At 42.9% G+C, this 13,726-nt stretch overlaps 1 protein-coding gene across 3 annotated transcripts in view; it reads right to left on the bottom strand.

Moving 5' to 3' along the window:
* Positions 1-13,726, bottom strand: part of TFB1M (transcription factor B1, mitochondrial) — a 106,822-nt gene that overhangs the window by 77,389 nt on the left and 15,707 nt on the right. For all 3 annotated transcript variants that reach the window (XM_030195492.1, XM_030195491.1, XM_030195490.1), the window contains exon 4: positions 7,841-7,949. In XM_030195492.1, coding sequence (XP_030051352.1) covers positions 7,841-7,949 — 109 coding nt within the window. The remainder of the gene's footprint in view (positions 1-7,840; positions 7,950-13,726) is intronic.

The following is a 13,726-nucleotide window of genomic DNA, read 5'->3' as shown; positions in this document are numbered from 1 at the left end:
GATTAGTCCAGACAGTTATGTGAAGAGGTGACATTTTGCTACAGGAATTCCCAGACTGTGGGGGCAAAGGAGATGAACGGCTGCACAGACTTTCTGATCGACTCTGTCCTTTTAAGACAAAAAAAACAAGAGCCTGTTTACAGTACAGAGTGTATAGGATTCTCTGGCACTGGTGCTTGAAAGATTTAGGATAGAATGCAGGCAGTACTATTTCCACATTAATGTGAAAAAGTGCAACTACCTTTGACAAAAATGTAAGGTAATCTTATGGACTCATCCTATTATGATAAATTTTTAAAAGGCTCATGTGTAGCTAAGGCTTGCAGCTCACTGATTCTTCCAGTGAAAGTGACTGCCAGTATTAAATATTTTCCAAGCTAGGCTTTTCAATGAGGAGGATTTGATTGGCTAAAATGAGGATTTTCATGAAAGATCATTCAGGTTCCAAGAACAGGAGGCTGCTGGATTGGAGGTGTCACATGAAGGAGATCTCTCATATGTCACATTAAGGAGATCTCTCATAAACTGGGATACAACAGGACACTGGGAAGCTGTAACTCAATCTATAGGGCAATGAGATGCACAGTGATAGAGGATGTCTGGAGTTCTAGCTTGTAAAGATGATGCAAGTACTGGAGTATGGTATTTGCTAGGTACTAAGGAGTCCTGGACTTGAGCAGAGTATCGGAGAGAAAATATCTTTGAAAGCATATGATAATCTTGTAGAAGGTTTCATGCCTAGGGTGGTGGGCTTGGAGGGGGAGAGGGGTGATTCTGAACACACATTGTTTCTTTGCTCATGGACTAGGGTAATGAGGAGAGAGGGAGGGGGCGCATTTTCTTAAAACAAAAATGGGATCAAATGTTATCCAGCTCTTTATTGTTTGTTGTTTTTGATTATTGTTCTGCAATGTTTGATTGAAGATCTTGTTGGCACTTGATATTTTGTTGTTGGATATGCTTGATCCTGAATAAAAATCATTTAAACTTAAAAATATCTTAAATTAGATGTGGCAGTCACAAGAAGACAACTAGACAATACTCAATTTCCATACTAACACAAACAGAGGCTAGAAGCTAGAATGCAAGAGGCCATCCTGGCTTTACGTTAATGTTGAAAATATTGAGCCACCCAGGAAGGAGAACAGAGTGTCTTTTGACAACAAGAAATCAGTTCTTTTGAGGACATTATAATGCTATAAGAATCACTGTACTAGACCTCCTTTGGAATTTGTGCAAGGCTTTCGGCTATCATGGGGATGGGTAAGTAAGCACAGAGAAGAGAAAGTTCCTTAAATGAAAATATGACCCCTAGCAAAGGGATGCCATTTTGAAATTGGCGCAGGGCTGGGGAAGAGAGACTGGGAATTGCTGTTGCTGAAGACCCCCCGCCCCAGACACATCCCCAAACCCAGACCACCAAAGATTTTTAAAGGTAGGCCCTGTGAGGAGTGGGCAGACATTGTGTGGAGAAGAGCTTCAAGTCGGGGTGTGTGTGTGGGGGGTGAGCCTGGAAGCCTTGAGAGACCCACATCTGCAGGCTTGGGAGCATCAGGCTGTGCCTTTGCAGCCCGAAGCTCTTGGGCCATGGAAATAATGCTACTTGCGAGGTGGTTCACAAGCAGCATTCTTCTAAAATGAAATTAAGCAACCTGCGGTATCAAGATCCCAAAGGATGCTGAATCCAGTGGTACATCAAGGTGCAGTAAAAGACAAACTTTTACTACACCTCAATAACTTACCCCCTTCTAAGAGCTGCTTATTCCAGACTTTTGCACACAACTGTAAGATTGGCATTTGAAGCCTAGTTCAGCCAACACTCAACACCAAAGTTCCAGAGGAGCAAGCATCAAACACATCATAAGCTGAACCAATCACATAAGTTCCACGTTCATCTGCCTCTGAGCAGAGAGATTAAATGACGTTTCTTGAACCTTTCGAAGGCAAGTATAAATTACACTGCAGTAATTCTTGACGAGAGCATGGCTTCTTGGAATATTTTCCTTACTAAGCAATTCAAGAGCCCGGAGTCTTTCCCTAGCAGCATACTGGAATAGTCCCTAGTTTGCTTTGCCTTTTTTATTTAATTGCCAATCCAACTACCATAGATTTATGCAAAAGCAGTTACTGAATCCAGAAATTTGTTGTACTTTATACTTAATATCTAAATTAATAAACATGAGAGTCTGCCATACATAAAGTTGCTGCTCATGCAGTAAATCATGAACTGTAACTGTTATTGCTACTGTGATTTTTGAAGCTTACATAAACTTTTACAAACCAAAGACACCAGCTCTGTGTTCCACCTCATTCTAGAGAGGGGAAGGAACTTCCCTTTGCATCTTTGTACAAATTTGGACAAAGGAGAGGTCTTCAAACGAGACGACCTGTGCAGATTCCTGGGATTAGTTCCCTCTTCTCAGGGCAGGAGTTACCCGCTATGTATTGCAGATCTCTGTAGGCTTCCAGAACAGTCTAAGAAATTTTTGACTGTGAAGGATGTGGCAATGAATGGCCCTCCTGCAACTCAGAATTTAATGGGGAATGAAAGACTACCAGAGAAGATTGTGGCTCTCTTTGCAAACGAATAACTACTATTGTGTCACCTGCAACTTATGTAAGAACATTACTTAAACCATACTGAGTCAGATCTAAGTCCATCGAGCCCAGCATCCAGCCTCAAAAGTGACCAGTAAGATCAATTCCTCATAGCTCTTTTCAAGGGATAAACACTGGCTCTTCCAAGTTTATTTGGCTAATAATTCTTTTTATAGACCTTTCCTCCAGGAACTTGTTCAAACCTCTTTTGAGCCCTCTTTAGTTGCCTTGATCAAGTGTAACACTGTTGTCTTTGCTGATTTCTATGACTGGAGAACAGCTCTCAAAAGCTAGTCACAAATGTAGTCAGTTTGTCCAGTAGCTTATCTGTTAACTCATTTTCTCTCTTTTTTTTTTTTGTTCCCAAAAAGCAATTTCTTCCTGCTGGAATTCAATATCATCAGCCTTCATCTGCAATTACTTTTCGGAACCCTGCAATCATGGGTTCTGAATCCAGCCACCAGATGGAGTCTTTGTCTCTCTCTAAAGTTAATCTTTTATATCTGTAACAGGTCTATTAGTCTTGGGTGGTATTGGTAATGAAGCATTATGATATGAAAGGAATTACTCTATAAAGTTTGGAGGTATGGTATGAAAACTGTGATAGCAAATGTGGAAGGGTGGGTGGGGGCAAGAAGCTGAATAAGTGTGTGTGTGCATGATTATTTGAGGGGAGAAGCAGTGACAGATTTGATTACAGTAACCTGAACTGAAGAAGGCTGTCTTCCTTCCGTTGATTACCAACTTTGGATGTAGATGGAAGGAATGGGGGGGGGGGGGGGGGGGGGGGGGAGGAGGGGAAGAGGATTGGGCTGGGGCCAAAAAATGTGGAAAAGTTTGGAAAGGCTGAATAGGTTAGGGATCTTCAGCCTGGAAAAGAGACGACTGAGAGGACACATGATAGATGTTTATAAAATCGTGAATGGAGTGAAATAAATATAAACTGATCGTTTATTCTATTGAAAAATACAAAGACTAGGAGACACTCCATGATGTTACATAATAGCACATTCAAAACAAATAGGAGAAAATATTTTTTCACACAACGTATTTGTTAAGCCCTGGAACTCACTACCGGAGAAAGTGGTAAAAAAAATGTTAATTTAGCTGGGTTTTAAAAAAAGGTTTGGACAAACTCCTGGAGGAAAAGTCCATAAACCATTATTAAAGTACACCCAAGGAAAGCCACTATATCAAAAAGCAAACAGTAGTGCAAATGTGGCAACAAAAAAATCATAATTAAATTCTTATAAGAAACTATTTTAGGCTTAATGCGTTACAACACTGAAAATATGTAAGAGGCATCAGATGGCTACATGGGTGAACTATCAGAGACCTGGACCAGACATTGCTGGAAAACAGGATACTGGGTTAGATAGACCCTTGGACTAACCCAGTGTGGTAATTCTTACGTTTTTAATCCTTTAGTACACTAATAAAAAAAGAAAGTAGTGGGGAAAACATTGTCCCACCTGCCATGTAACAGAGGGTAATCAAATTTGATAAGGATGGGGGCTCATTTCTGCAAGGTTTCTGGAACCACCCATGCATGAAGAGGTCCTGATGAAGATGAGATATGTATTTAATGAATAAGTTAACTATCCTGAAGCTATATAAAGTGGAACCGTTTCAAAAAAATATTTGGCTTTCTCTGCTCATTGAATGGAGGTTCAAGGAAGCATGCTTTAGAGAGAAAAGCAATACGGAAAGGGATCAGAGAACAGTTTATAAATATTTCTCTTGCTAAAGGCTAGCTTAAGCCTGGCTATACATAGAGGCTTGTTGGGGGTGATCGAGAGGGGCAGAGGAGATTTCTTCTTAAGGTGGAAGACAAAAAAGAGATGTCCTATGTTCAATGTGATTTGTAAATTTGGAAAGAGACTACAGTTGTAATGCAGAACATCTGAATAAAAAATTGTAATGAAAAAAAAAAAAAAGAAAACAAAAACATCAACATGAGGCCCTTAGCTTGGGTTTGCAGCACAGTCTTGATTCTAGCTAGAACTGTGCAGGCTTAACCAATGATCTCATTGCCCAACGGAGAGGGATTTGGTCACTTGATACTAGAATGTAATTGTGATGTGGTGTATATCCCATCACGGAAATCAGGAAACCCCAGAGGAGAAGAAACATTAACCACAGAATTTAATCCCTAGAAGAGAGACAGAAGAAAGGCTAGGAGGGAGACGGGAAGCACAGAATTAAAACCTCAGCAGAAGGAGCTGGGTGGGGCAATTCCAAGCCAATCACAGAAGCAGGAAGGTTACAGATGGGAGGGAACATTCTTGACCAATCAGAGGGAGTGGAAACAGGACAGAAGGAGTCAACAGTGCTATAAAAGAGAAGACAGGAACAGAGCACAGTCTCTATTGAGACTGAATAATGCGGAGCTCCTGGCCAGAAGATCTGAAAGCATGAGAAGATACAGACCTGTCCTGCTATTTTCCTGTCTTTGAACTGTGGCATTAAGACTGACTGGGAATTATTTGGTCTAAACCAGAGCTGTTTTTGTTTTGTTGTTACTACCTGCCAGTGGGAGAATGGATCTCTAGGAGGAGGATTAGATTCCAGGAGATATAAGCAGGGTGGTGGTAGGCAGGCTAGCAAGATTGGCCTTTCTTGTTTGATTGTGATTAACTGGAAACATTTTTTTTTTATCAAGCAAACCCCAAGGGTTGCTGCCATTTTTTTTTTGTTTTGGACCTTGATGTGAACTGCCTAGCACCTACTGACATAAGGAGGACTGGGACGTTTTCACCTTCCCATTGGGGCTTGCCCTGGGGAAAGGGATAAAGGAACCTAAGTCCAAAAGGGGACTTGGATTCAGTGTTGGAGAGAGACTGGGTGACTGCTGATAATCCATTTTGTGTGCGAGTGCTAGATTCCAGACACAGCAACTGTAGGTCAGCCAGAGGACATTCACAAAGGATGCATCACAGTAATTTAGCATGGGGCAGTAGTTCCCAAACTTAAAAGAACGTGTAGGACGTCAGGACTCAAGAAGACAGCAGTACAGATCAGCGAACGCACTGGAGACCGGCGCTGAAGACGACTTCAGCTGGCGAGGGTAGGGGACCCCCGCCAGCAAAGGTACCTTGTGGTGGCAGCAGGGGGGGGGGTTGGAAGTGGTGGGGAAGCCCCACCTTGGGCTCTGGATCGCCCTCCCACCGAGGTCTGGCTACACCCCTGACTGGCACATCACCTCATCTCCAGAGGGGTCGTGCCTGGCACTGACCAATTGTCTTTCTCATCCCTTCCAATGGCCCTGAAATGAGGTCCCCGAACATGATGGAGAACTTGTGGCCTTCTCCAACCTCCCTCTCAGATCCTTCTATATAGTTTGCTATGTTTGAGAGCACTAATTGGCAATTTAAACCCAAGAAACCATAAAGGATCTGAAAGTCACCTAGAAGACTATGTTCTTTGAAACTAATTTTTTTTTTGAGGGTTCTAATTCTCTTGAACTTTGAGGAGAGGGGAAATCTAGCAACTTAAAACTTCATTTGCAATTACTCAGGGGTTTACCATAGCTACTCCCACTCCAAACATACCAGGCTTAAGGGTCCTTTTACAAAGCTGCGATAAAAAGTAGCCTGCGGTAGTGCGGGCATGTCTTATGCGTGCGCTGGGCCATTTTTTTACCGTGGCTGGGAAAAAGGCAATTTTTTAATGAGCCAGGAAATGGGCCTGCACTAATGCCTATTTATGGCCTGAGCCCTTACCGCCATCCACTGACCTAGCGGTAAGGGCTCACGCACTACCCATGCGGTAACCATGCAACGTGCACCGACGTGGGTGCGCTGCCGGTTACCGCTGGGAACACCCCCTGTGATAGAAAATTTTCTACTGTGGGATTCGGTGCACACCAAAATCAGAATTACTGTCAGGCACATGCGCTACCCCGGCGGTAGTGCCAATTGGGTGCGTGCAACCTTCGCGTTAGCCCTCCCGCACCTTTGTAAAAAGGTCCCTTAGTACAGCAAATGCTAGACCAGGGCCATGCACTAGGACTCCTTCCAGAATCTGGCCTGGAGTCCATGCATCAGCTGTCACCCTTGATTAATGGCCAGGACTCCTTCACTTCAGGTAATCATCAACAATGCCTCAGTGCAGGCCGATTCAGGCAGCAAACTGCAAGTCCTTCTGTATGGCAATCACCAGATCGTCCCTCTCCAGACCCTTTTAGCTGGGTTCCATTGTCAGGAGGTTTTGCTAGAGCACCTATTACGTGCATCAGTCTTGCAATCTGCACCCATTTTGTGGGGGCCTTCTCCATTGTACAACTATTCAATGTCTCAGTTTCATTCTAATTGTTATTATTGCATGGATAACTCTAAATTGCTACCTTTTTGCATCTAGCATTCATTTCCATGTTACATATTGTAATTACTCAATCCTCATTTATTTTATTACTACTTAAATGTATATTATCCCACATCACTTTTTGTATTGTTAATAACAATAAATTGTTAGCCACATTGAACCTGATCTATTGGGATAATGTGGGATAAAAAAGAAATAAATTTAAGTGTTTTTGATTAAATTTAATTGAGTGCTTTGCCAAAATGTCATGACCCATAACAAACCTCAGCAGAAGAGGTGCATATATATCTGGAGAGTGAGGATATTGGCCATTTCCAACTAGCAGGAAATCACAGTGACAAAGAGCTGAAATGCACCTTCCATGTGTCACGCAATTAGCATATGTTTGCTATTTGTTATGTTTACTAATACAATTTGAAAAACAAACCAATGGTAAATAGGTTAATTTCTGATTTTTTTGTTGTTGTTACATTTGTACCCCGCGCTTTCCCACTCATGGCAGGCTCAATGCGGCTTACATGGGGCAATGGAGGGTTAAGTGACTTGCCCAGTCACAAGGAACTGCCTGTGCCTGAAGTGGGAATCGAACTCAGTTCCTCAGGACCAAAGTCCACCACCCTAACCACTAGGCCACTCCTCCACTCCCCTTAGCTCTCTACTCGTTGAAAAACTATTTTCACAGCATGGCCTCCTTCAGAATGCTACTTCCATTTCAGCTTTCTAAATAAACTATTTTTGGGAGTAATTACTTCAAATGTCCTTGTAATCTCCATTTATTTTGTAGTTCTAGATAATACTGTCTCAGAAATCCTAATAAACTGGCTTGAATTTCCTAGATCTCCTTCTCTACAGAAGAAACAAAGTCTGAATTTACAACAAGCTATGTTAAACTGCTGGCAGAGCAGATACAAGTACTGACCATTTTCCCAGTTCTTTCGAAGAGATTTTGGAAATGCTTTCTCCACTTTATAGGTCAAAATATCGCCATGCACAATTTGTATTTTTCCTGGAGCTGCTTCCTCCAACATCTATGCAAAGGCAGATAAAACAGATCAATTAAAAATGCACTCTAACAAAGTTTTAACATATTTCCTAGATGTCAATTTAACATGGTGACAATAACCGGGGTTTTTTTTTTTTTAGTCTGGCTGTAAGGAAAAGGTAGTGAACAGTAACATTAATTGAGAACAAAAACCATATTCTTTACAATCTTAGACAGGAAACGTCAGTCCAAACTGAGCAGCAACTAAACAATTGTAATATGGTGAACTTGTAAAAACCCTGACAGGTCATTTCTTAGAAAGGTACCCAAGTTGTAAAACTGTGCATGCCATTACACTATACAATAGTCAGGGGCAGCACATAGACACACCAACAAAATCCAACAATACCTCACAATTCATCTATTTCTTCCCACCCACTGTCTCCTCTCCACACTCTCCAAAAGTATATGTGTAAACCTAGATACTTTAAGAAAAGATGTTACGAAAAAAATAAAAACAAGCGACAACACAAATTTTGTTTACCCACTTCTTGTTTTTGGACTCGCACCTACTTTGTCTTTAATAATTGCAGTGTGTTTTAAAAAGTCTTCTCATCCTTGTACATTTTTTCACATTCTGCTGTCTAATACTATAATTCCAAATGCATTAAAACAAAAGTAGTTTATTTGATGGATCTGCACAACAGTCTCTCGGCGGCCCTGGCTAGCAGAGCACCTAGGTGATATTTTCCAAGTACCTACTTAACTTACACAGCACGTATTTACAAGGGAGGTATACACAAAACAAGAACGAGCATGGATCTCACTTATGCACATAGCTTACAGAATATTGTAAGTTATGTGCATCCCTGCCTCATTTAGACTCCCATAGGTCTATGGAATAGCAGGTGCATAAGTACATAAGTATTGCCATACTGGGAAAGACTAAAGGTCCATCAAGCCCAGCATCCTGTTTCCAACAGTGGCCAATCCAGGTCACAAATACCTGGCAAGATCCCAAAAAAGTACAAAACATTCTAAACTGCTTATCCCAGAAATAATGGATTTTCCCCAAGTCCATTTAATAATGGTCTATGGACTTTTTCTTTAGGAAGCCGTCCAAACCTTTTTAAAATTCCGCTAAGCTAACCGCCTTTACCACATTCTCTGGCAATGAATTCCAGAGTTTAATTACAAGTTGAGTGAAGAAAACTTTTCTCCGATTCATTTTAAATTTACTACACTGTAGCTTTATTGCATGCCCCCTAGTCCTAGTATTTTTGGAAAGCGTACAGACACTTCACATCTACCCGTTCAACTCCACTTATTATTTAATAGACCTCTAGCATATCTCCCCTTAGCCGCCTTTTCTCCAAGCTGAAGAGCCCTAGCCGCTTTAGCCTTTCCTCATAGGGAAGTCGTCCCATCCCCTTTATCATTTTTGTCGCCCTTCTCTGCACCTTTTCTAATTCCACTATATCTTTTTGGAGATACGGCGACCAGAACTGAGCACAATATTCGAGGTGCGGTCGCACCATGGTGCGATACAGAGGCATTATAACATACTCATTTTTGTTTTCCATTCCTTTCCTAATAATACCTAACATTCTATTTGCTTTCTTAGCCGCAGCAGCACACTGAGCAGAAGGATTCAACGTATCATCAATGATGACACCTAGATCCATTTCTTGGTCTGTGACTCCTAACGTGGAACCTTGAATGACGTAGTTATAATTCGGGTTCCTCTTTCCCACATGCATCATTTTGCACTTGCTCACATTAAACATCATCTGCCATTTAGACGCCCAGGTGGTATCAGTTTATGTTAGCATTCTATCACAGAACCTAACTGCCTAGATTCCTACCATACATCCTCAGGGCACCTATATGTTTTAAGGACTTCTCAATTTGCTATATTTAAGCCACTTGTTAATACTTACTGAAAGTTTAAAAAAAAAAAAAAAAAAAAAACTTTTGCAGACTCTGGACATGCTTCCATGCTGAGGTTTTTTCTGCTATTGCTCAGCTTTCTCTATCGATTCTTCTGTGCTATGAAAAGGGGAGGGAAGACTATGGGTTTAGCTTGCGCCTTTTTCAGTAGTAGCTCAAGGTTGAGTTACATTCAGGTATATTAGGTATCTTCCTGTCACTGGAGGGCTCACAATCTCAGTTTGTACCTGAGGTAATGGAGAGTTGATTTGCCCAAGAACACAAGAAGTGGGATTTGAGCCCTGGCTCCCTTGGTTCTCAGCCCACTGCTCTAACAATTAGACCATGAAAAAGGGAACATGAACTGACATTTTTGAAAACCTTTCAATTTTATTTGCAAAACTCACGGACTGAAATTTTATTACTCTAGGAAACCTGGGGTACCAAGCGTGTCTGCAAAACTCTTTCTTAGACTCTAAGGTGTGTGCGTGTGCGGGGGGGGGGGGGGGGGGGAGTTATCAATATGGGTTACTGTTTTTTTTTTTTTTTTTTTATATATCATTTTTATTGATGACCAAAATATACAAGTGACAGTAAAGTGAGAAAAGCATTGCATTACAAATGTGTTCCAATAGTCTGATGAACATCCAACATATTCAAACTGGCCATCTATGATTTTATTTTTCATCCTATGCCCTTCTAACCCCCCACCATCCCACCTCCCACGCACCCTCCTCCCCGCGAGCTTACCCGTTCAAGATTCTACTGCGAGCCGTGGGGGTCAGGGTATCCCAAAACAGTAACCAACATTGTAATAGTCGATCTCCCTTTGGGGATGCTAAGTCATTTACTTCCCTACGTTCCAGGGCACCTAGGGAAATCATAAGGGATCGCCATCGTGGCACAGAAGGTGGTTCCGATGAGATCCAATTCAATAAGATCGTTTTCTTTCCCATAGCAGTCGCCCTGCGGAGGAATGGCAACATGCCCCTTCTTCGGTTCCCCCTCACTTTGTATTTATCAAACAAAAGAGTAGGCAAGGGGCACCATTGCAACCCCCAGATAGTCGAGACGAATGTACAAAGTTGTATCCAGAAGGCACGGACCGGAGGGCACAACCAGAACATATGTCCCAAGTGCGCCCCAGATCCCGCACACTTAGGGCAGTCATCCAAAGGTCGTAGGGCAGCTCTAAACGCTCTATGTGGTGAGATATATATTCTCATAGTGAATTTATATTGGGATTCCTGTAGTATCACATCTTTAAAGGTCCTGTATCCAATTGTCAGATTAGCCTGTACCATCGCGCCAGTAATAAGACAGCCCAAATCTCCAGTCCAAGCCCCAGCGATCTGGTCATATGGTATCTCCGGGCAAAGCTCTTTAAGTTTAAAATGGTAAAATTTAAGAGGAACCGAAAGCTGCGCCTCCAGATCCAGCAAATCTGTGATTTGCCTCCGTCTCTGCGAGGTCAACGAAACTCGGGGGAGGGAGGCAATGTAATGACTCAATTGTAAGTAGGAGAGGGTAGCCCGTGCTGGAAGTCCAACGTTCTCACACAAGTCTTTGAAGGACCTACATTTGCCCTCTTTTGTTAGTACTTGGAACAGGAATATTGTCCCCCCCTCTCTCCATGCCTGGAAGGTCCCAGTATCCGTGCCCACTGCAAAATCCGCATTACCTCCAATCGGTAGGAAGGGGGAAGAGTGGCACTCAAACCCTCCAGTTTTGCACAGCCATCGCCATGTACGTCTCAGTGGCGCAAAAATAGGGGCGTATCCCTTGGCAGTAGGTGCTTTGCCAGTTGGCGCATGCAGCCAATAACTAAAGTGATACTTGCTCACCATTTTAGTTTCAGAAACAGGAAAAGAAAAATAGGATGTGCCCCTAAACCAATCTGTAAGGTGTCTCATGCAGCCCGCCACTGACATACGTTGAATGCTGTGTACACCCAACCCTCCCTTATGTATTGGAAGGTATGTCTGCTTTAATGTAACCCTGGGTCTTTTCCCTTTCCATAGATATCTAGCTAGTAGCCTATGTAGTTTCCGCTCATCTTTATGTAAGAAGAATAGAGACAGTACTTGGACCACATATAACCATTTAGGGACCAAGACCATATTGTACAGAGCTACGCGCCCCCACAAAGACAGGGGAAGGCGCTGCCACATTTCTAAGGTGTGTTGTGTCTCTTTCCACAAGGGGGCTAAGTTGGTTTTGTAAAGTTGTGTTAACGATGTTGGTAATCTAATCCCCAAGTAAACCAGGTAGTCAGTGGTCCACTTCAACGGGAACCGTCCCTCCCAGCGTTCCCGCACTGAAAGGGGTATTGGTAGCGCCTCAGACTTCTGTGAATTAAGTTGGAAACCCGAATAGTATCCAAACTCTGCTATGTGATCTAAGGCTATTGGCAACGATGTCTGGGGGTGCGTCAACACTAGGAGAATGTCGTCCGCGTAAGCCAATACTTTGATATGAAGCTGCGGCAGCTGAACTCCCCTTACATCTGGGTCTTTTATGATGTTGCGCAACAGGGGCTCCAAGTAGATCAAAAACAGGAGTGGGGATAGGGGACAACCCTGTCTTGTGCCCCGTCTTACCAAAAAAACGTGGAGTACACATTCCATTCACTAGGACTCGGGCCCCAGGATCAGTATATAATGTATCTATTGCATGTAAGTACCACCCAGACAACCCTATGTATTTAAGTGTTTGGAAGAGGTAGTCCCAATTCACTTGGTCAAATGCTTTAGTAGCGTCCAGGCCCGCCAGCAATAGTGGGTGACCCGTGGCCTCAGCTTGCGCCACAGCCATCAGGGCCCTACGTACATTTAGGCCTGGATGTCTCCCCCGCACAAACCCCACCTGGTGGTCCCCCACCAAAGCCGGGAGATGTGTGGCCAATCTATCAGCAAGGATTTTAGCTAGAATTTTTACATCAACATTAAGAAGGGAAATTGGCCGATAAGACCCCGGCAGATCAGTTGGCTTACCCGGTTTAGGGATAAGAACAATTAGAGCTTCATTCGATTCCCTGGGCAGCCTCCCCACTACCACAGCTGCATCAAGGTGAAGCGTCAGGGGAACACTCAGCTGGGTCGACAGTAATTTATAATATTCCGTAGAGAATCCGTCCAGGCCCGGAGATTTTCCCAAAGATAAACCCCTGATCGTTTGTTGAATCTCTCGGGCCTGGAGGGGAGCATTCAGCTGATCTCTGATTGCAGGGGACAACACTGGAAGGCCTGCATCTCTCAAGTAATCTTCTAATTTTGGTCCCCCCTGCTGCGCCTCCGGTTGGTACATTCGGGAAAAATAATCTCGGAATATGGTCAATATATCTTTAGGGCAAGATTTACGGGAGCCATCAGGCGCTAGCACCGTAGGGATGAATGTCCTCTCTGACCAAGCCTTTGCAACTTTAGCTAGCAATTTCCCAGGTCTGTTACCCAATTTGAAATATTGATATTTACGACTAAAGGCTTGCTTCTTAGCACGTTCGTGGAGCAGTGAGTCTAGGGCCACTTGTGCCGCAATCACATTATCATAGTTGGTCTGGGTTCGACAGCGTGTGTGTGCACGTTTGGCTTGTTGATATTTTCGCTCTAGTAAAATTATACCTTGGGAGATCTTTTTGTGTCTTGCACTTAAGTAGCTAATGATTTCCCCTCTCATAACCGCTTTAGAAGTTTCCCAAAATAATGTCGGATTATCTTTATGGGCCACATTATCAGATTCAAACAAGTTCCATTTTTGTACTAGAAATTTACCAAAGTCTTTGTCCCCAGCTAAGTAGGATGGGAACCTCCAGGACTTAAATCTATCCACATTGTGTCCCAGTGCTATATCGGCCCAAACTGGAGTGTGATCTGAGATCGCCATAGTTGCCATGTC

This window comes from Microcaecilia unicolor, chromosome 3, assembly GCF_901765095.1.
Source record: "Microcaecilia unicolor chromosome 3, aMicUni1.1, whole genome shotgun sequence".
Classification (NCBI taxonomy): domain Eukaryota; kingdom Metazoa; phylum Chordata; class Amphibia; order Gymnophiona; family Siphonopidae; genus Microcaecilia; species Microcaecilia unicolor.
This window is presented reverse-complemented; position numbering and strand designations above follow the sequence as displayed.